Source organism: Cibotium barometz, chromosome 35, assembly GCF_041138505.1.
Source record: "Cibotium barometz isolate CiBa-2024 chromosome 35, ASM4113850v1, whole genome shotgun sequence".
NCBI lineage: Eukaryota > Viridiplantae > Streptophyta > Polypodiopsida > Cyatheales > Cibotiaceae > Cibotium > Cibotium barometz.
The window spans coordinates 26,021,847-26,044,786 of NC_141080.1; the positions used below are offsets into that span (position 1 = coordinate 26,021,847).

Consider the following 22,940-nt stretch of genomic DNA (forward strand, 5'->3'; position numbering starts at 1 on the left):
AATAGTCAACCCGCACTTTCGATTCGGATATGATTTAGAGGAGGATGTGGTCCTGCTTTCGCGAGGAACTCTATGTTCTAGGGTGGGATTTTGAACGATGACATATTGTGAACATGGAGGTGAATAGGAAAGGAGAAAACAAAGGTGTGGAATGAAAGTGATGGCCAAGGTTCATGGAGGTGAGTAGTTTTATGCATATTAAACCACCCCCGGTCACATAACCCGGTTTGTAGTGTAATTTTCGTGACCAATGAGAGAATATGAAATTGGTACACGTATATTAAACCAGCCAATGCGAAAGGTGTACCGAGCTGTACATGTGGGAGGGACCAATCAAGAGCGGACAGCTGGGCCCACGTTCAAGCAAGGGGTTGTTTTCGGACAGTGTCGGGTGACGGGACAACTTTGGGAAAACATCACGTGGCCTGTGCATTTCTTGTGTTTCTTTTTTAGCGTGCGCTCTTGATGTAGTGAAGGGTAACAGGCAAGCGAGCAAGCTGCAGGTAAGCCTCCTCCTCCTCGTCACGCGCACGCCTCTCCCTCATCTTGCTGTTAGCTTCGACTGTCTAAACCCTAAACCCCCCGCCCCCCCTCTTCTCAGCTTTAATCTAATTATTAAGCTATATAACTGTCTGCCTTAACCTGCCTTCTCATTCTACCTTCTTTTCCTCTCGCAGTCTCAGTTCACAGCACTCCTCTCCCATTGATTCTACCCCACCATGGCCCACTGTCACGCTGCACCCGCTGCGCATGGGATCCCAACTGCCCGTCACAGCCATATCCGTGATGATAATGATAATGATCAGACCAGTACTGATGATGAAGAGGGCTGCGGTGGCGTGCCTAATCGCATGGCGGTGGAGAAGGCGGCCGGCAAATACAACTCCCGCGGCAAGATCCAGATACGCCGGATTGAGAAGACAAGCAGCCGGCAGGTTACCTTCTCGAAGCGCCGGAGCGGCCTCCTCAAGAAGGCCTTCGAGCTCTCCGTCCTTTGCGACGCCCAACTCGCCCTCATCATCTTCTCCGCCACCGGCAGGCTCTTCGAGTTCGCCAGCCCCAAGTACGTCCTTGTTAAAGTTTTTTTTTTTCCAACGTACATGTACGTGTAAATTACAAAACCTTTGCATTTTAATGCTGATTAAATTTACCTTATTTTGGAGACACACGAACCTTTCATGTTGGCTCTCTAGTTCGCAGCCTTGTCTCAGCTAGGAACCTTCTCGCTAACCTTCTCAAATTTCAACTATGAATGGGCATTGGCGAGATGTCACTTTCATACCCTCTTTCCTTGTTTGTCTCAGATTTCGAAACTAGGCTTTTCTCTCTCTCTTTTTTGAGCAATAGTTATATATATTAATATTAACAAAAAAAACACCCTTTACAAGAAGTCATCCTACATCCCTTCTCTTAATTACATCACATCGAGTAAATACTTTGAAACCAATAGACTACACCGAAGTTTAGAGACCTTCGAGTTCACTTCACTCTGATGAGGTCCCACCTTTGATCCTCCCAAACAATGGAAGATTGTCCCCATGAGATGTGATACCCCACCTGCATACAAGCAACAATCATAGCCTCAGAAGTGCAGCCCTTAGGAGATTGCTTCTCTAAGGCCTCCCCTCTTGACCAGATTTTCACCACTGGCCTAGTTCCTAGGGGGTTCTTCATGAATGCCACAAAAGTATAGACTGGTTGCTTCTCTTTTAGGTATAACCTTATTGTTTTCTGCCCAAATTTGGGTTGCTTTGCTTTCACATCAAGCTCTGAGTATCCATGCATGATGATAGAATGGCCTCATATGTACAAGAGTCTCCTAAACTGTAGAGCAGATCATCTAGTCTCAACTTGATGCCTAGCCTGAATTTATTATACTGCAGCTTCATCATTCAATTTATTAACATAATATATTGACCAGCACATATATACATCAATTCTAGTACTCTTCTAGTAAATCTACTCCAAGACTAGCCGCTTTTTGAAAAATTATATTGCAGGAAATTCTTTGTTTAGCTTGGGGTTATAGTGGAACTTACAAAAAGGAGAACTTGTAATTCTCAAGAGAGCATAAGATAGCAACTTGTCTTTCCAGCCTAACCCCAACCATATGTCTTTTGTAAGGACATGAGAGTCTTCCACTGGTTCCCTTATCATCTTGGCTCATGTCTCCTTCTGATGTAAGCACTTGGGAAGGTACACAACTATCCTCCTATCTATAGCATGATTGGGTAAGTGTAGGTCTTCCGATGTAAGCAATTGGGAAGATACAGAGCTATCCTCCTAGTAGCTATAGCATGATTGGCTAAGTGTAGGCCTTCCTCATTCTTGGGCATACTTAGCTTGTCCCAGGCAAGCTAGGCTGCCACTTTTCCTATTTCTACATAGAAAATACCTCGCAAGCTCCATAATCTTCTTTTAATGCCATTTGCCAAAGTCCAACACTAGGCACAAAACATGATGTAGGCATTTAAAACAGCATTACAAATGGTCACCCTGTCATTAAAGGGAACCCTAGTCCCCTTCCATTTCTTTAATTTTTGGATAAATCTCTCTAGGGTCCAATCAACGATCTTTTTGTTGTCACCTCCACCCCAAAAGGAACTCCCAGATGTGTAATTATTTGGCCGCTCCTAATTACCTCACACCCTCATCTCTCCAAGGCCAAACTCATTGTCTTCAGTCATACTGATAACCTTGGACTTATGTATGTTGCATCTAGACACAGAAGCCATAATAAATTCATGTATAATGAATAATGCTTGTCTCTCAGATTGTCATTCTCTGCTCTCAATAAGAGCAATGAGTCATCGGCAAAGCATTGGTAACCGGTTTCTCACCACTTCTTAGCATTAGTCGAGTCCCCCTCCCTTTTCCATAAGCATCCTCGAGGGCCACTATTAGTGGATGTGAGACAATAGAAAATAGCAAGGAGACAAGAGTGTATCTGTGTCTCACAAACCTCCTAACCTCAAACCCTTCCACCAGCCTTCTATTCAATAGCAATTTAGAGTGACCACCCATGGTGAGGATATAAATACAAGTAGCTATCTTGAGTCCAAAACCTAGTCTTTCCATTATACTTGCAACAAATGACAAGTGAAATCCTATCATATGCTTTCTCCAAGTCAAGCTGTAACAAGATGCATTTTTGATTTGTCTTCTAGGACACATTTCTCCCTAACATAGCAACAAATATGTTATCTCATTGATAGATCGATCTTTAATGAAGCCATTTTGTTTCCTAGATATAATCTCTTGTAGGATAGGATTGATCTTTAAGACAATGACTTTGGCCATAATTTTGTATATCACTATTAGCAAAGTGATGAGTCTCTAATGATTAAATCTGTTATATGTAGCCTGTTTGGAAATAAGTTTCACCACTCTCTTCTTCAAATCTTTGTCCAGATTACCAGTATTAAAATTCTCTTTTCATATATTCCATACCAGCTCCTTCAAGGAGGGCCAAAAAGCAATAAAGAATTCTACAGATAGTCCATTCCAACTATTGAGATGTCGAGCTCAACTAGTGCATGGCGGACATTGATGACCCGCTTGGGTGATAGCTTTCACATCTACACCACTGGCATGGTTGGTGAGATTATGGGTGATATGTGGCCAATGGGATGACAAGCTGTGTGATAGCCATTTTAGATTACTGAAGACTGACATAGTTATAACGCCACCTCATTTACTTGGGTTCACATTATGGATCAACCCTTGTATGTTGTAGTAGTTGAGTACTACCCATATAGTGTGTACTCTTATCTTTATGTTATGTTGGTTGAGTAGAGAAGAAGAAGATAGAATAATATTCAGCTATCCATCTCTCTTGTGTCTTGCTCTCTTGTGTGTGTGTTTGCTTGCTAGGGTTTGAAAATCTCCCTCTTTCCCACATTCTCTTTATGGTATCAGAGCCTGGTTCGTGTGAGCTAAGGAGGAGGTAAGCAAGAGGCAAGAACAAGCAAGGAAGAAAGCGGTACTAACACGGGTAAGTACCATCATCTCTCTTTCTTAGTTTAGGTACAACACCCCCTTAGTAGACTTGGGAGCTACACATCTTCGATTGAGGAGCTCTCTTCACGGGAGTGAAGACACATGACAGGTATACTTTCTTATTGCACTAAGTTTTTTAGTTAGATTCGTATTTCGGATGCATTACGGGTCCCGTTTCATTACTGCAGGGTATTTTCGGTAATTTTTTAGAAGTTTTGGTAGAGAACTATTTTTGCTCGAATTCTGGTTATTATAGTGCAACAATGCATTTCGGAAGTGTAGACAGGGTTTGCACGTATATTGTTGATACTGGGTGTATATATATATATACCCAGTATATATATGCATTTCGGAAGTGCAGACAGGGTTTGCACATATATTGTTGATACTGGGTGTATGTATATATACTCTGGTCACATTTGGTAACACACAGGTTGTGTTGAAGTACCTGTTGCATCAGTTTTTACAGGAGATACTGCTGTATTACAGGTTGTATACAGAAGTTGTCTGTTTGCAGGATATTTGATTGCTATAAGAAAACATGTCTAACGGAATTAATCAAATTGTTAGTGAGAAGTTGGATAAGAATAACTTTCATGTCTCGAAGTTCAGAATGATCAATTTTCTAATGGGTAAAGGATTTTGGGATTATATAAGAGATAATGAGGAGTCTCTAGAGTTATCTGAGGAGAAAGCCACTCCTGCAGATATAAAGGCATTCAAGGATTCGAATCAGGGTATAAGAAAAGTCATGTACTGGCTTTTAATTAGTGTCACAGACACTATGATAGGACACATACATGATGCAAACACTCTAGCAGTTGCATGACAAAATTTGGTTGAGATGTTCCAGACTAACACAAAGGCAAGGAAGTTGCAGATAAAGCGAGAGTCGGATACTGTGAAAAAGAAAAGCATGTCTATCAATGAATATGCCTTGAAGATTAAGGGCATTGTTGAATCCCTTGGGTCTATCAATGTATCAGTGGAGGATGATTTGGTGAGTGTCTGTCTGAATAGACTTGGCAAAGAGTACAAGCCATTCAGGACCTCCATTGCACTTAGGGAGAATATTCTCAACTTTCAGACTTGATATCTATGCTGATCATAGAAGAAAAGGCTTTAGGTGAAGATTCTTTTTCATAAAGTAAGAACATATCGGAACATGCCTTTTACTCTAATTCAGGTAGAGATAGAGGTAGAGGCCATCGAGGGCAAGGTGGTGGTCGACAAGGAAATCATAATTCTAGACAACAACAACCCAATGATTCATAGCAACAATTATACACAGGTGGAAGAGACCAGTCTAGAGACAAGGGGAGCCAAAGAGGTTGAGGTGGTTGGCAAAGAAATCAAAATGCAAATAGCATAGAGTGCTATTACTGTGGCAAACCAGGACACATGGCAAAAGACTACCACAAAAAGCAAAATGACATTAAAAGTGGAAAGTTGCAGTAAGATAACTATGCATCATTTAGCAAACATGGAGGTAATGACAGAAGTGAGCAGCTATTTGTGATGTAGCACATGCTTAGTTTCATAACAGGGGATGTGTCAAGATCTCAAGATATATGGTATGTGGATTTTGGCACCTCTAACCACATGATCAGTCATACTGGGTGGTTTAGAGATATGCAGAAAATGGAAAAACCAGGTTATGTAGTAGAAACAAGTGATGATACTGCGTATCCCATTGCGCATGTTGGTAAAGTGCCATTGTCTATGCAGGATGGTAAAATGAAGTACTTGGTTGATGTACTTCATGTTTCAAATATTACAAAGAACCTTGTTTCTGTTGGAAAGATGGTTGAGTAGGGTCTGTAACTGAGGTTTAATCCTCAAGGATGTTTTGTGAAAGACTTCAAAAATAAGTGTCGCTTGGTTGCAAAGGGTAATAGAAATAGCAGGATGTTTACTTGGATGTGAACATGCCTGAGATAAAGGCAGTCATATTTGCTCATGGAACATGTATCATTGCAGATATTGACATATGGCATAAGCGTATTGGTCATATGAATGTACATCGACTGAAGTTTATGCAAGTCCAAATTATAGGTTTGTCAAAGTTTAAGGTTGACACTATACATAAGGTATGTGAAGCATGTCAACTTGGTAAGCAGGCCAAACATGCTTTCCCACATGAAAAGCATGTCAGTGCAAGGTCATTGGATATCCTATATTCAGATGTATGGGGACTGACCAAGACTGCAACAATCGTAGGTTGCAGGAATTATGTGACATTCATTGATGAACACACTAGAAAAGTGTGGGTTTATTTCATGAAGGAGAAAAGTGAGGTGTTTTCTCACTTTCAGAGATTTAAAGCCTTGGTTGTTGAAAAGAAAAAAGACATGTAAATAAAATGCTGAAGATCAAATGGTGGGGGATAATATTTCTCTAATGAGTTCAGTGATTTCTTAAGAAGGCAAGGAATCAAGAGGCAGTTTACGTGCAAGTACACTTCGCAATAGAATGGTGTTGTAGAAAGGCAAAACAGGCACATTGCAGAAGTGGCACGTGCCTTGATGGCATAAAAAGAATATGCCACATTACTTGTGGACAGAAGCAGTAGAAACTGCTATGTGCATTATGAATAGAACACTCACTGTGCAGCTGTTCATGGTATGACTCCTGAACAGAAGTTTATAGGCATAAGACCGGATGTGTCTCACTTAAAAGTGTTTGGGTGTATTGTATATGTACATGTTCCTGATGAAGTGAGAACAAAGTTGGATCCAAAGGCAGAGAAATGTATCTTTATTGGTTATGCTATGGAGCAAAAAGATTATAGATGTTATAACCCTATCACTTGTGAGATGCGAGTAAGAAGAGATGTTGTCTTCGATGAGATGAGTAGTTGGTATGCACCAGTAGTGAAGGCAACAAAAGATGTAGATGTAAAAAGTGCTGATGTTGTACCACATGTAGAGCAGCAATCATAGGTGCTGAGTGGACCTGGGGAGTCCTCGAGCAGTGGATCCAATGTTAGTCCATGGTCAAAAAGGTTGAGGAATGATGCAGGTACACATGTATCACGGAAAGGGAAGGAAAAGGTAGATCAACCTTTTGTGCCTAATCTGTCAGAGGTCACTCATATGTAGATGGTGACTCTAGTGGCTCTGAGCAAAGCCTTGATGAGGAGATGCTCATAAATGTTATGGATGATAATGTCATTGAGAATTAATTGATAGAACATGAGGAGGGCTTATTACATCCTTAGATCCTTCTATGGATGGTGATGAATTTCTTGGTAATCCCATGTTTAAAGATATAGGATATACGAAGATCGTATTAGAAACTGACCTATTTTGAGCCATGGACCTTGTACATGACAAATATTCATAAAATTGTCTTTATATTCGTAAATAAAATGTGATTACTTTAGATAAAATACAGTAAGTAAATTTATCCTCAAATACTGATGCATATTTCGAAGCACATTTTGGTGTACATATTGATGCATTTTTGGACACACGTATCGATGAACTATTCAACATACACATTGATATACTTTTTAATGCACATATCGATAATTATTAACACACGACAGTACCAAGGCCCATAAGATCATATGCGTGTGAGAAGTTATCTCTTTAAAAATGTGGTAGAAAATGTCGGTAATGGATAGATCTCTTCTTCTAGAAGGTGAGTTTGAAAAGATAGAAGATGAATAAGATAACTATAATTGTAATAATTTTTTCTTAGAAAATAAAGTAAATCTTAAAAAATGATTAAAATATCTAAAAAGTACTTTTCGATGCATTGACAATTAATGTTTCTTTTGACACATATACTAATGCACTTATCGGATAATTATTACCGACGATAATGCCGAGGTCATAAGATCACATGCTTGAAAGAAAATCTCCTTAAAAACATTAATAAAAAACATCGGTGATGGGTAGTTGTCTTCTTCTAGAAGTTGAGGAATAAAGATCTCTTCTTTGAAAAGATAGAAGAGGAAGAGGATTACTATAATTATGATAATATTTTCTTATAAAATAAAATAAATCTTAAAAACTTATAAAAAAAACTAAAAACCTAAATCTCTTGCTATGTCATTGAGGAGGAAAAGCAACAAAATATTTGAAAGTTGAACTTAGAGAGATGTGCATAAAAACAATCAAGAAAAAACACACAATATGGAAAAAACAAGATAGGAGAAAAAACTTCCATTCTTGTTGCTACCAAGTTTAGTGTGGGAAGAGAAAAGGAGAGGTTCAAGGGAGGAGGCATAAATAGTAGGTAAGAAGAAAGAGGGAAAAACTTACAAAAAATAATTTTTCAAAAGAGGCAAATTTAGACTTGTGTCGTTTATTCTACAACTAAAACAAAATGCCTCAATAGTCTTATCACATAGTCACGAGCGACGAAGAGGCAAATTTAGACTTGTGTCGACGTTTATTCTACAACTAAAACAAAATGCCCCAATAGTCTTATCGCATAGTCACGAACTTCAATGCTTATATTAAGGCTCGTACTATGGCTTATACCAAGACTTCTATTGAGGTTTATAATGATGTTGACTTTGGTGAACTTTTCCTTGAGGATTATGTAGTCCTTGAGAGGTGAAATAAGTGGGGGTCCTTTCATGGACAAAAGTGAGCCAAATGAGTATTAAAGGGCATGAAAGGGCTTCATATGGCTTCTTAAGGCTTCTAAAGAGGGTCTTGAGGTTAACATAGTTATTCAGGGAAACATATTGAGAGGTGGTTAAAAACATATCTTTTGTTCTCATCCAAAGAGAGAAAATTGAGTATTAGAGATGGGAGAATTGCTTCGTAAACAATAGTCTTATAATAAGGGAAAGATTCTTTCGTGGCTTTTCTTAGAGACTTGTTGTAAAAAAGTTCATTAATGTAAGTCTATTGTCTCAAAAAAATTTCTAGAAATACTCTCAACACAAGATATTACTTTAAAAAACAAATTCAATTACCTACCTAAAAAGTTTTAAAAACAGTCTTTTATGATTATCCTATTGGATATGAGGAATCTACTAGGTTGGAATGCCCTCTTAGGTGTGAACACCCTCTTTATGTGTGTACTTATTATTTAAGAGCATGTGGATACTCCTTATGAGTCATAGGAGAAGTGTGCCATGTTTCATTAGTATGTGTGTATGTCCAGTATGTCCAGATAAGGCCACTCTCTAGCCTTAAAAAATCATATATATTTGGTGAAAGCTTGGATGAGAATAATAAACTATGCATGTATGCTCTCTTGTTCTACCACTTTTACTCTCTTTCTCTCTCCATATTTACAATACTTGTGTAGCTCGTGATCTCCAAGTAACAGATATGGTATAACAGCCGTGTCACCTCTAGCTCATGCAAGTACGCTAGGAAATTCTTCCACAAGGTGACCTTGAGCTTTAGAAATTTTAACACCATGGCTGTTGCTAGTGCCACGAAGCCAATCCCACAAGTTATCTCTAATGGTATAACCTCCCTTGGAATCATTGAACTCGTTTCATGTTCCAAGCTACGTTGACTCACCTACAGTTGATCACCATACGTTGGTGTCGCATACATGTATGTGTGCAATAGCTACACATCATCGCCTCCATCAACCCTTCTCACGTGTGCCTCCACCTTTGGTTGCACTACCTATGTAGGTGTTGCATCATCACCACCATGATTTCAGTGCTATGTGCCTTCTATGCATTTTTTGCCCTACATCATCATAACTTGGCATAAAGCTCTTGCACGGATCTCAATAGAATTAATATTCCCTTTAGAAATTATCTTGGGTACATTTTCCTATATGGTAAACCAAGATCTAACTTATTCTCATGGGAGATGGACTCAATAATGTGGTCAAGGGCACCAAAGAAAATACCAAAGAGAAGAGGGCTCCTTGGTAGTATAATCTTGGCAAGATAAGAACGACAAAGTGCTCATGCACATCAAATTGGGACATCATCGCCTCCATCAACCCTTCTCATGTTGGTATCTCATACATGTGTGAAATAACTACACATCGTCACTGCCATCAACCTTTCTCACATGCACCTCCACTTTTCATTGCACTAACCGTGAAGGTGTTGCATCATCACCACCATGATTTCATTGCTCTATGCATTTTTCACCCTACATCATCACCACTTGATATAAACCTCTTGCATGGATCTCAAGAGAATTACTATTACCTTTGAGAAATTCTCTTGGGTACGTTTTCCTACACAACAAAGATCCAACTTCTTCTCATATGAAATGGAGTCAATAATGTGGTCAAGGGCAATGAAGAAAATACCAAAGAGAAGAGGGATCCTTGATAGTGTAATCTTGGCAAGATAATAATGACAAAGTGCTCGTGCACATCAACTTGGGACTAGTCGACAACCTTATACATCATTCGCTTGGGACTATCCAACAACCTCATGCATCATCTTAACCTAGACAAGCTAGCCAAAGAGGTATGGGAAAAACTAGAGAATTTGTTTGGAAACAAAATAAATAATTCTAAAGTGTTTCTCAAGTGAATTTTTTAAATACGAAAATGAAAGAAGCTTAAACTTTGTAAGAACACCAAAGTAATCTAGACACTACTCTTTAGTAGCTCGTTTCCCTCAAGGCACTAGTTGATGAGGATGACATGAAAGAAATACTTATATCTAGTATAGAAGAGATTCCCAAGTATGTAGATACCCTCACTATTCTCAGGCTAACACATGAGATGTCATACCATAGAGGGACATTGGATTTGAAATAGGCAAGGCCTTTAAGTCAAAGATGAAAGGCAAGGAAAAGCCAAGAAAGATTTTAAAAAAGGAATTACTAGAAAATATTAAACACTCCAAAAATAGGTGCTTCAAGAAGATGGCCAAGAATTAAGCTTTAAGTGGATGGCAAAGGAGCAAGCTGAAGATCATGCAAATCTCGTAGGAGAAGAAGACAAAGATGAAGATGTACTAGGGGAGACATCCACAACACTATAGAAATTTATCACAGTTATGACTAATCTTTCTCTCAAAGAGGAAGACAAAGATGAAGATGTACTAGGGGAGACATCCACAATGCTATAGAAATTTCTCTATCAAGACTTCTAAGTAATAGCTATTTACAATTATAATTTTGAACAGGATGCATGTCTTAGTGAAACTATCTTTAACAATTGGTTTCTTGATAGCAGTGCTTCTAAGCATATAACTTCTCAAAAAAGTTTATTCAAACATTTGGAGAGTGTGTAAGGTAGTCACATTGTTACTTGTACCAATAATGTCTCTTACCCAATCAAAGATATTGGTCAGATAGTTCTCCCTCCTCCAAGCGGTGAGGATCTTTGTCTTCAAAATGTACTTTTTATTTTAGGAATTTGCAAGAATCTTCTTTTTGTGCCCACTCTAGAAAGGGGAGGTCTTAATGTTGAATTTGTAGATGATAAATGCATTGTTCGTGATGATAGACAACATGACAAAAAGATTATTACAAATCGAACATGCATGATAAGTGTCTAGGAGACACTTCTAATGCAATGAAAGATGGCAAAAACTGCTAGGTTTGGACACACTTCTATTGGTGGTTTGATGCTTTTTCAGAAACATGGGATGCTAGAGGATCTTCCTAAACTTGATCCATTACCAAGATATGTTTATGAAAAATGAATCCTTAGCAGAATCTCTTGCCAACCTTTCCCAAAGACTTCAGTGTGATTGAGTTCATCATAAATTATAGCTCATACATAGTAATGTGTCTAGTCCATTGAGGAATACTTCTTTGGAAGGAAACTTATACTTTTTTACATTTATTGATGACTATAGCAAGTACAGCTGGTCTTACCTTATGAAAGAAAAATCAAAGATATTTTCTCATTTTTAAAACTTTGTTATTACGGGTTAAAAATGAAACTGGCTTAAAAGTTTCAATTCTCTCTTTTGATAGAGGGTGGTTAGATCATCTGTGGTTGAAGAGGCAAGGCCAGAATTGCATACAAGCATGGGCGAAGGGAGGCTGAGACCATAGCATGTTGCAAAAGCACGATTGAAGGCAAAGCATCTTAGACGAATGAAGATCATCGTGCAAGCCCGGTAGTTTGGTGAAAGATGAGGCCGAAAGCTGGCAAATTGAATATATGTCTAATGCATTCAAAGATTTTTTTAACACAAATTTTTATAAGCATTAGTATATAACTTTTTATACACCATAGCAAAATGGTGTTGGTAAAAAACAAAATATAACTCTCATGGAGCTGGTTAGATGCATGGTTAAAGGTCAACAACTTCCACACAAGCTTTGGATGGAAGCACTTCTTTGTGCTATCTATGTGCTAAGTAGGTGTCCCACTAAAGTGTTGAAGACTATTAATCCTTGTGAGGCCTAGTTTAATCGAAAACCAAAGGTCGAGCAAATGCATGTTTCTAGTTATTTGGTATATGCATTTATCTCAACACAAAGTAGAACTAAGCTTGATGATAACGTAGTGAAATACATTTATATTGGTTATAATGCTGAAAGCGAGGGTTATCATCTCTACAATCCTCTAATCAGTAGGGATGTCATTTTTACAAAGGAATCTATCTATCTAATGATAGAATTTAATAAGCATGTCTATGCCAATTCTTCAAACATGTTTGATGTGTTATTACTCATACCAGTATCAATTGATTTTTAACAAATTTTGACTATTGATCCTTATTTGTTGCAAGAGGAGGAATGCTCAAAGAATTGATGCACTAGCTTCAGATAAATTACACAATGTAGGAAATGCTGAAAGATCAGTAATTAATTAATAAAAGATTGTGCCTAGATGGGATAGAAGCACCTTGCAGAGGATAGTAAATTATATGTTCCTTTACAAAGTATAATTAAACCCTGGCGCTAGAATCACTTATTCAATAACACATATTGTTAAGTTTATATTTTTTAGTTCTCTACATGATGTAGATGAACCTGATCCTTTTAAAGAGGCTCAAAAAGATCCAAATTGGACAAAAGCTATGCAAGATTAAATTCATGCCATTTAGAAAAAATAGTATTTATGATTTAGTGGATCTACCACATGGCAAGAAATCTATTGGTACTAAGTGGGTTTTCAAAGTCAAGAGAAAGCCAAATGGAACCATTGAAAAATTTAAGGCCAAAGTTATTGTGTAGAAGGTTATGCCCAATATAGGAAAGGAATTGATTATGATGAAACTTTCTCCCACTTCCTGTATAACCACTATTCAATTTGTTATTACTTTAAAGCCCATCATGGATGGAAAGTAGACTAATTAGACAGTACAACATTCTTGAATGGTTCATTAAAGAAATAAGTTTATGTGAGTCAACCAGCTAAATTTAACTAAACTAGTCAAGAATAGAAGATGTGCAGCCTTAATAAAAAGCTTCATATGGTTTGAAACAAGCTCCTATGGCTTGCTACCAAAAGATTCATGTATATTTGACTGAATAGGGATTTCAAAATAATCCTACAAAAAGCACTTTATATGTGAAAAAGGATATATTATAGGCTTTTGTTATTATCATTGTCTATGTAGATAACATGCTATTGGTATTTTGTACTACTATTTGGGTATGAAATTTATATACAAGATGATGGTATAGTTATTAAGCAGCCAAAGTATATCAAGGGATTAAGAGGTTTAATATAGAATGTTACAAACCTATCGTTACACCAACAGAATATAGACTAAGTGTAGACCAGCTTAGTTTGGAGGATGCAAGTGAACCATTTAACATAACCACTTATGATAAAGCTACTGGATGCCTTATCAATTTGTATCATGACAATGCATATATGATATTTCTAATTTCATGATTATAATGACTCAGCTAACCTTTAATACTACATCCCCTGAAGGCAATGCCAGATTCACTCAGCTAGCCTTTGATCCACCATAGCTCATCACATTGCTGTAATTTTAACATGGTATCAGAGCCAAGCCTAGAATCCATCAATTTGTGAGCCCATTATCTTGCTAATTACTTTGCTAATTAGAATTAGTAGAAAATAAATATTTTCACCTCTTTTTTAACTAACCTCTGCACCCCCAGTCAGTGGAGGAGCTCCCTCTCCTTGTAGGCTCAACATTAGCTCAAATATACATAGTCAACACTCTTGTGCTTCAGCCCATCAAGAAAGATCTACAAACCGCCGGCGCAAGCTCCCGTTTTTCACTGATTAAGAAGCGTCGTTTTTCTGCAGCAAATCAGTGATTTCTACTTTATCAAATCAAATGGGTCTAATTCCTCTTAGCCCCGGGGGTTTTCAAGCATGCTCTACAAGCTGGTGAAGTCAGATTTGATTTGATGAAGTGTACAGTGAGATCCAAGCTCTTCATCAAATCTGCTCAGCAGGTGACTTTAGTAAAACAAAGATTAAGCATTTAATGTTTGGTCAAATCTTGTGTTTCTTGGCTTAATCCTCTACTAGACTAATTGCTATTGATGGCCTTGAAAGGATTTGAGCTCATTTGAAGTCTAAGGTCCCATATTTGGGCTCCTCGCATACTCTAATTTTTGCACACAAAACAGAGGATTAATTTGCTAATCAGTGATTAATTAGTACTAATCACTGTATTTTGATGCAATTGAGGGTCCAAATTACCATTAGATATCTGATTGAAGAGTGTGGACAAAGGTGAATATGAAAATATTGTAGCAACACTAAAGAATGTACCTGAATTGAAGCTACACGACATAGAAGGAGCTCTACTAGAGCCAGAGAGCAGAGGCAAAGAGAAGAAATGGGTCGACTCAACAGTAGGAGAAGAAAAGGCATTCTTCACTCGAGGAGGATTCTCTCGAGGACGAGGACGAGGAAGAGGCAAAGTAGGAGGAAGGACCTTCACTTGCCACAACTGTGAAAAGCCAGGACACATGGCAAGAGACTGCTACAGCAAACCCAATGGAGAGGAACGACATGGGAAAACTTCATGGACGCTCCTAAGGAAGAGGAGTCGGATCATCTTTTCTGAGAGAGAGACTTGGTACAGGGTCTAGGTGTGCTAAGTTAACTTGAGGGGAGGTGTGCTAGGCACTGGTCGTGCAGACTATCAAGTAAGAGGGAAACTTGGTATAAGATCCAGGTGTGCTAGGAGTATTCACTTGAGGGGAGGTGTTGAAATATACAAGTGAATAGGGAGTGTGCGGGAACAAGCCCTTGGTTAGAGGCTGTAAAAGAGAATGTGTAAATGTGAGAGAACCTGTGAAAAGGTGAGAAGAATCTACTGGGAGAGAATAAAGGGTAGCATGAGAAGATTTAGGGTAGCATGAGAGAATAAAGGGTAGCATGAGAAGATTTAGGAAGTGTGGAGATATTCTGGGAGAGGTGGAGAGAATCAAGCAAAAGAAGTGGAGTGAATCAAGGAGAAATCAGTGGGATTAGATGCTTGGATGTAAACACTATAAATTGAGGCATTGGCCTAATGAAAATTTGCTGGTTTTTTATTATCCATGTCTATATTAAGCTATTTGTTAATTACTCACTAATCACGTCTTAATTATCATCAAATAACTTTGTTAATGATGTTGATTCTTCCACCATAGCTCATCACATTGCTATAATTTTAACACATCCAATGTTCAGTAAAGTCTCAAGGAGGGAGAGATGCATCCATCCTATCCTCTTCTTGATCTGATTATGGTATGGATAATGTATTTATATCTTAGTCTATGCCTTTACTTTTTAATTTTCTATAAAAACATAAAGCTTAGATACATTGTCACAAATATCTTAGTGCCATCATGGGCTATTAATGCTAAAAATTACTCATCATTAATTGATAAACAAGGTTAATTAGCTTTTAATCATCATCATGTAGTTTAATTTTTCTCATTTATTGTTGGAAACCCCTCTTTGCTTGATGTAGACACATGTTTCACCTTATGTTAAATTTGAATTGAAAAATCTTCTTGGGTACCCAATTGTAACAAAGTAAAATAGTCTCATATGAATAATGTGCCCAAGGCCAATGGACCATACCCATGGACAATATTAATGATAGTGTAAAAGGGGTGGTCATATATATATACTAACATAAGTCATTATTGGGGTCAACTTTGATAATCACTTGTTAATAAATCTCTCTTTCTTACCTTAAACCTTTTGTTAATCCTTTACTAATCTTTGTCAATCCTTGTTAATCCATGTTTCTTAGATTAATCTAAGTTAATGGCTGGTCAAAAAGTGAAATGGTCTCATATTAATAATGGGCCCAAGGCTAATGGACCATACCCATGGACAATATTAATGATAGTATGAAAGGGGTGGTCATGTATATATACTAACATAGGCTATTATTAGGGTCAACCTTGATAATCTTGATAATGACAAATACTCTTTTTTTTACGTTAATCCTTTGCTAATATTTATCAATCCTTGTTAATCCATGTTTCTTAGATTAATCTAGGTTAATGGCTACTCACTTCCTTTCTTTGGTATCAGAGTATACATGGTGTTAGCATGAGCTTGAAGCTTGACATGAGTCCATTGACATATACTCCATCCATGTGGATTGTGATTGTACATATCATCAATGGTTAATGGCTAGTCACTTCCTTTCTTTGGTATCAGAATATACATGGTGTGAGCATGAGTTTGAAGCCTGACATGAGTCCATTGATATATACGCCATCCATGTGGATTGTGATTGTACATATCATTGGTTTCAAAGACGAAACCTCTTGGGTGGGGATGGCTTGTAAACAAAGTAAAATAGTCTCATATGAATAAAAGTCCCAAGGTCAATGGACCATAACCATGGACAATATTACTGATAGTGTGAATATACTAATATAAATCATTGTTGGGGTCAACCTTGATAATGAAAATTACTCTCTTTCTACTCTAAACTTTTGTTAATATTTTGGTAATCTTTACTTAATCTATGTTTTTTAGGTTAATCCTAGATGTTACTTTCTTTTATTGGTATCAGAGCCTTTCTTTTGATCCATTTTTTCCTATTTCCTACCAATTGTCTTCAATTTTCTAGCATTTTCTTGAGTTTTCTTTATTTTTTTTAAGTTCTTTAATTTCTTGATCTTCTTGATTGTGCCCAACTTCTCTGAAAATTCTGATGTAAGTATGGATGATGTTCAAGTTTGATGCTTAGAATTCAAGCTAAGGTGAACTTCAAAGCAAACCGGGCATCGAATGGGTGAGAAATGATCAATTTCATGGGGTTTTGGACATAATTTGGGTGGTTTTGGTAATTTGTTCTCAACCATGGGCACCCTAGACATGGGGGGATGTTATGACACATTTTTTTAAAAAAAAGGGGGAAAATGTCATCCATCGCTTGCTACCACTCTGCCGCCTTCGTTAGCGTTTGGAGGCCATGGCTACTTTGGATGCAAGAGCAGCCTTGTTATGCTGCTAATGGAGGGACGATTCGCGCTATAATGCTGGGTTTAGGGTGAACTGCCGCAGCACAAAAACTGCATGAAAGGCATAGAGCTACGTGAACGGGTATTTCCGGCCTGTTAAGCTAAGGTTTGCAAGCAAGATAAGCTTGAGCATTATTTTAAATTTTCAATCATTGGAGCTTCCTGGAGGCCATTGGTAAGTTTGCTAATATTTCTTTATCATCAATGTTTAATTTCTTGCAACTGGGCCAAGATTGAAGCTATGGTGCAAGAATCTCGGATTTTTGGCTGCAAACAAAATAAACCATTAAATTAGGGCTTCATAAACCTAATTAGTGGCTTGTTGCATCCATTAGCATCATTGGCTTGCCCATTAGCCAAAATCACAAAATCATATGCTCTTTTTGTTGAAGGGTAGCCCATACCACTCTTATGGTTCCATTTGAATAAGGATTAGTCCATTTGAATGCTATTGGAACCATTCCATGTGAAGAATAGGCCTTCTTGGTCATATGCTTCCTTATTTGTTTGCTTCCACAATGATTGGCATCACAATGATGTGATTTTTGCAAGAGTATAGTTCTTACTTGATTCCATGGTTCAATAATTGAGAGTTCTCTTCAAAATAATCCTCAATTTCATGCCATTAATATTCTTGCAAGCTAATTCCATTGCCTTGTTACCCATCGAGCACTTAAATCAATATGCAAATTTGCAAGGGAAAGCTCTCATAAGAGCCATTAGGAAAAACCTAAAGCAATAATTTAGGGATTCTTGCTTCTTTTTCTGCCATTCGGATGCAATACATGTTATTCGTAGCTATTTCCATGCCATTTGAATAGCATATGATGGAATTACATGATCCAATGATACTCTTGAATGCCATAATCACATGCTTGGATGTGCTTGCTTGATTGATGGGAGTTATTCTACATGATGGAAACATGAATCAATGCTTTGGAATAGCATATGGTATGCTTATGTGAATACTCAATATGGATTTACATGGAGATGTTGAATGTCCATACTTTTGACATGCTTATGTAAGGGGCATACATGTGTTTTGATGGAATGCCTTGAGAGCTATATGGTGTTGCGAAAGAGCTTGGAAATTATGAGATTTGATTTTGTGATATTGGCATGAGTACATGCTTGAGTATATGAACATTTATAAGAGCATGAGTCATGCTTAAATCAAATTGTAAGTGATTTCAACCATCTATTTGAGATTCAATCACTCTCCATATCACATTGTACTGCACTCTTTATTTTTAGTCACTAGTGTTGTGTGAGGGTACCCGGTATGTGAAGGAGAGACCGGGGGGAGTATGGCTTGAACTCACCGTGCCGTGAGTGTCGTTAGCAAAGCGGTGCGGTGCGCGATTAGGTACTTGGTGAGAAGACATGGAGCAAATCCTTGTTGTTGGATTTTAAACTTGAGTAAGGGGGTTGGAAGAGCTTGCTCGAGAGATCGACAAGCTTCAACGTGTTATATCGGATTGACATACCCTTCATTAGTAGGATTGCAAGCAATGGTGGTACATTCTCATGTGAAAGGATTGAGAATTGGCAAGGGCAATTTGAATTAGCAATTGGCAAGGCAATATGCATTGATTTGTCAAAGAATTGGATTTCTTTGGTTGCAAATTTGGGTGCAAAGAAGTTGGCATTGTGTAGCCATTGGGTTGTATTTGTTACGTTAGCATTGGATATTTGAGATTTTTCCAAAGGAGATAATGTCCAAATTTGCTCAAAATCTTTACATGGTTGCAACCTGAAACCCTAATTTAGTCCATAACTGAAGGGGCTGATTTAAAGGGTGATACATATCTTGAAAGCTTGTAACAAGGGCTACAATCCAAGGTATCAAGCACTCAATTCCGACAACAATTGCTTATCCAATTGGAAAATAGGACAAAGTATGGCCTAGTCCAAAACAGCAGCATACATTGGCAAAGTGAGCATAGGATTATCTTTCCCATACCCTAAGCTTCCTATCAAGTCCTTAACCTTACCAATTGGACACCTGAGCTAGTCGCTAGGTCCATTTTTCTACAGGATACCCTGTTTCTGTAAAAATTAGGATTTGTGAACTCAATCAATTTTGACATTATAGTTGGAGAGTATACTCTTTCCCCATTCTGGCAAGTTAAAGACATCAAGAATCAGACTTTGTTTGCTTGGTCAAAGTTACAAACTACTCACCGATTGACTTTTCTAAAAAAATCAAAACAGAGATTACTTGTGCATTGACCACGGCCAAAGTGATCATACACATGGATTCTATACATCATTACCTCTCTATAGAGCTAAAGATCTTGCAATTCAGAGTTTGGGATCATATTTAACTCAAAATTGGTCATTTTCGATGGATGGCATCAAAGTCAAAGACCAAGGCCACTTTCAAGTAAGTGGTTGAGTATGAGGGTGGTGCTCCGGAAGTAAAGCAAGATGAAAGACAAGATGCTCAAGAGTTTGTGCAAACTAATGTTGACTTGCATCAAGGGTCACATATACCACAAGGTTCTATTGAGAGTCAAGGGGTTGTGCAAGTGTGAGAGAAGATGTATCCTGATCAACAAAGGATTATGAGCTAATTGCTTGAGAGGATGCATCAGGATCAACAAAAAAATTTGCTAAGGCTTGGAAGGATTATGGAGAATTTGAACCAAGGATCTCAATCAAATGAAAGTGATGATCGAAGTGAAACAAATGTGTCAGGAATGCCTACCTCATCTGTTAGTGGGCAATCCACAAGGATTTCACTTCAGTCCAAGACTTTCATGTGAGAGAGTCACTTCCATGAAGATTCTTCAAGTGAAGATGGTGATTCAAATGAGGAATGTAAAAATATGTCTATATGTGCATTGGCTGAAAATAAACCAGTGAGGATGCAAGTGTAGATGAGGTTAATGAAGAACAATTGCATAGTTCTCTTAATGAGAATGATTATGGGAGTAGTGATGCTTATGATGAGAATTGTCTTGTTGAAGAGGTTAATGAAGAACACTTACATAATTCTCTTGATGAGAATGATTATGGGAATAGTGATGCTTATGATGAGAATTGTCTTGTTGCAAAGGAAGACTATTATATTAATCCATATGATGGTGACTCTCAAGAGGTCAATGTGGATTATGGTCTGAAGATGAGACAAGTGTTAAAGATCTATATGATGATAATGTGGATGATAGTGGGAATGGAAATGATTGTGATCCATATGAGGAGATTTATATGGAAGGTGCTATGGGTTACAATGTCTATGAGAACATCTAGGGTGTTGGTTGAAATATAAATATAGATGACTCATGGGAGGTCTATGATGGTAATTCATTGGAGGGCCATAATATCTATGCTTCCAATGATGATGATAATGATACATATCATTTCGACCCCAGCATAAGTGTGAGCAAGAGCTTCATCAATTATACTTTTCTTATGAGCATGGGTGGTTCGGACTCATTTCCATATGATCCAGGTGGATGTTATGCACACGATGGATATATGTATGTTTATACATTTGCACATGGGATTAATGGATTTCTTTTTGACGTTGGATCAAAGAGGAGTGAAGTGGAAGATGTAAAGAATGGAAGCGAATTAACTTTTGATCCGGGTGCATAAAAGAAGAGTAAAGTTGCCTATGTGTGTTTTTTAATATGGCTACCTTATGCAATGTCTCAAGTGATGCATATGTCGATTGTAAAGATGCAAGTTTATCAAGGGTGAAGGCATGCATAAATGAAATGGCTGGCACATGTTTTGGTTAATAGTGGGGGCACACATAGCAAAGATGGATTACAAATTGGTATGCAAAGATGTGAGTTTGAGACTCATAAGTGAGCTTCTTAGAGTTTTGGCAACCTGACACTACATTAGAAGGGTTTTAAGGGTGGTTGGATGCATTTTGGAAGTCCAACGAGGGTCAAGAACAGTGAATTAGTTTGCTGAAAAAATCTTGTAAATTCATTGTGGTGGAAAGCCCTTTACCCTTGGGATTTGGATACATATTGTTTGGAAGCTATACAAAGCTCTTTTGTCATTATTGGATAGATGTTATGACTTATGATGAAGGTTTCTTGGGTAGTTTACAGTCATATGAATACAATTTTGGCTTCTCATACATGGTGTGAGCATGAGCTTGAATCTTGACATGAGTCCATTGACATATACTCAATCCATGTGGAATTGTGATTTTTTGAGGACGAAACCTCTTGGTGGGATGGTTTGTAACAAAGTGAAATGGTCTCTTATGAATAATGGTCCAAAGGCCAATGGATCATACCCATAGACAATATTAATAATAGTGTGAAAGAGGTGGTCATGTATATATACTAACACAACTCATTATTGTGGTCAACCTTGATAATCATCTTGATAATGACAAATATTCTCTTTCTACTCTAAGTCTTTGTTAATCTTTACTTAATCCATGTTTCTTAGGCTAATCCTAGATGTTACTTTCTTTCACTAACCCTTGATGTGATGGTTTCTATAAGCTTAAATCACCTTGTCGTTGCCTTAGATCTTACATAAAATCCAAATGTTATCATAACAGGGTTGAAACCAACTTACTATTTATAGAAAGTTCACTTTTTGGTAAGTGACTTATTCTTGCTTTAGATTTGGTGGATGAAAATAAGAATCTTGATATCATTTTTACCCTTCTCCCTGTTTGATATTTAGGTAGTAATCAGAATTTTAACCCAAAAATGAGTGTGATACAACCACTTGAACATTGTTGACCTTTGAGAACTAAACTAATGGGTGTAGCAACCAAGTTAGCGGGCCAAAATGTGAGGTAAGTGCAAGAAATAACATGCAGCAACACACATTAGGGGAGCTCAAGGTGCACAAAGAAGGTGTAAATAGGTCATAGTACATGGCTAGGTGGAAGCACATGTGTATGGAAGTACTTGGAGGAGAATAAAATGGTGGCTATGCTAGGCTCCACCCCTAGCTAGGATGCAGGGAAACTACCACTAGGGAAAGGATGGTGTTAGGGTAATTGAAAGTACATGTAATGCATACGCGAGAGGCAACTAATGAATCTAAGGCCATGGCATGAGAGAGAGAGAGAGAGAGAGAGAGAGAGAGAGAGAGAGAGAGAGAGAGAGAGAGAGAGATTTCTTTAACTCATGTGAATATTATATGTTATTAGCATAACAAAAGTTATGGAGAGATTTAAAAGATGCTCAAGCTCATTACAAAGTGGGACAAACATAGCACAAGATCTAGAGGTATTTATCTTACCTTGTATATTTATTTTATTGTTTACTATCTTATATTTTTTAATTTGGTAATTTCCTTAAAGTATAAGTACCCTTAAAACTATAAAAAAGGCCACAGTTGATTTAAAGTAAAAAGAAAGTGAATATTTAAAGACTCATTCTTTTTTGTGAATAAAAAGAGAACCTGTAAAAGTTTTTGGGAAACAATAGCAAAGTCTAAAAATAGCATCCATTATATTCTTCTTTAGTCATTTTACCATCAAAGTTTTTTTTTCTATCCATATCACAACTTTGTATATTACTAATTGCGCTCTTTTTACTATTTATTTTCTAGTATTTACATTTCTAGTTGCATTCTTTATAGCTTTATTTTCTAGTGATTTGCCTTGGTACATGATTTTTT

General features: G+C 37.5%; 1 protein-coding gene across 1 annotated transcript in view; it reads left to right on the forward strand.

Moving 5' to 3' along the window:
* Nucleotides 1-377: 377 nt before the first annotated feature.
* Nucleotides 378-22,940, forward strand: part of LOC147618268 (agamous-like MADS-box protein AGL11) — a 64,348-nt gene continuing 41,785 nt past the window's right edge. Inside the window, exons 1-3 of the mRNA XM_086774712.1 lie at nucleotides 378-503; nucleotides 678-1,063; nucleotides 22,468-22,546. Of these exons, the coding sequence (XP_086630838.1) occupies nucleotides 720-1,063; nucleotides 22,468-22,546 (423 nt within the window). The 5' untranslated portion in view covers nucleotides 378-503; nucleotides 678-719. The remainder of the gene's footprint in view (nucleotides 504-677; nucleotides 1,064-22,467; nucleotides 22,547-22,940) is intronic.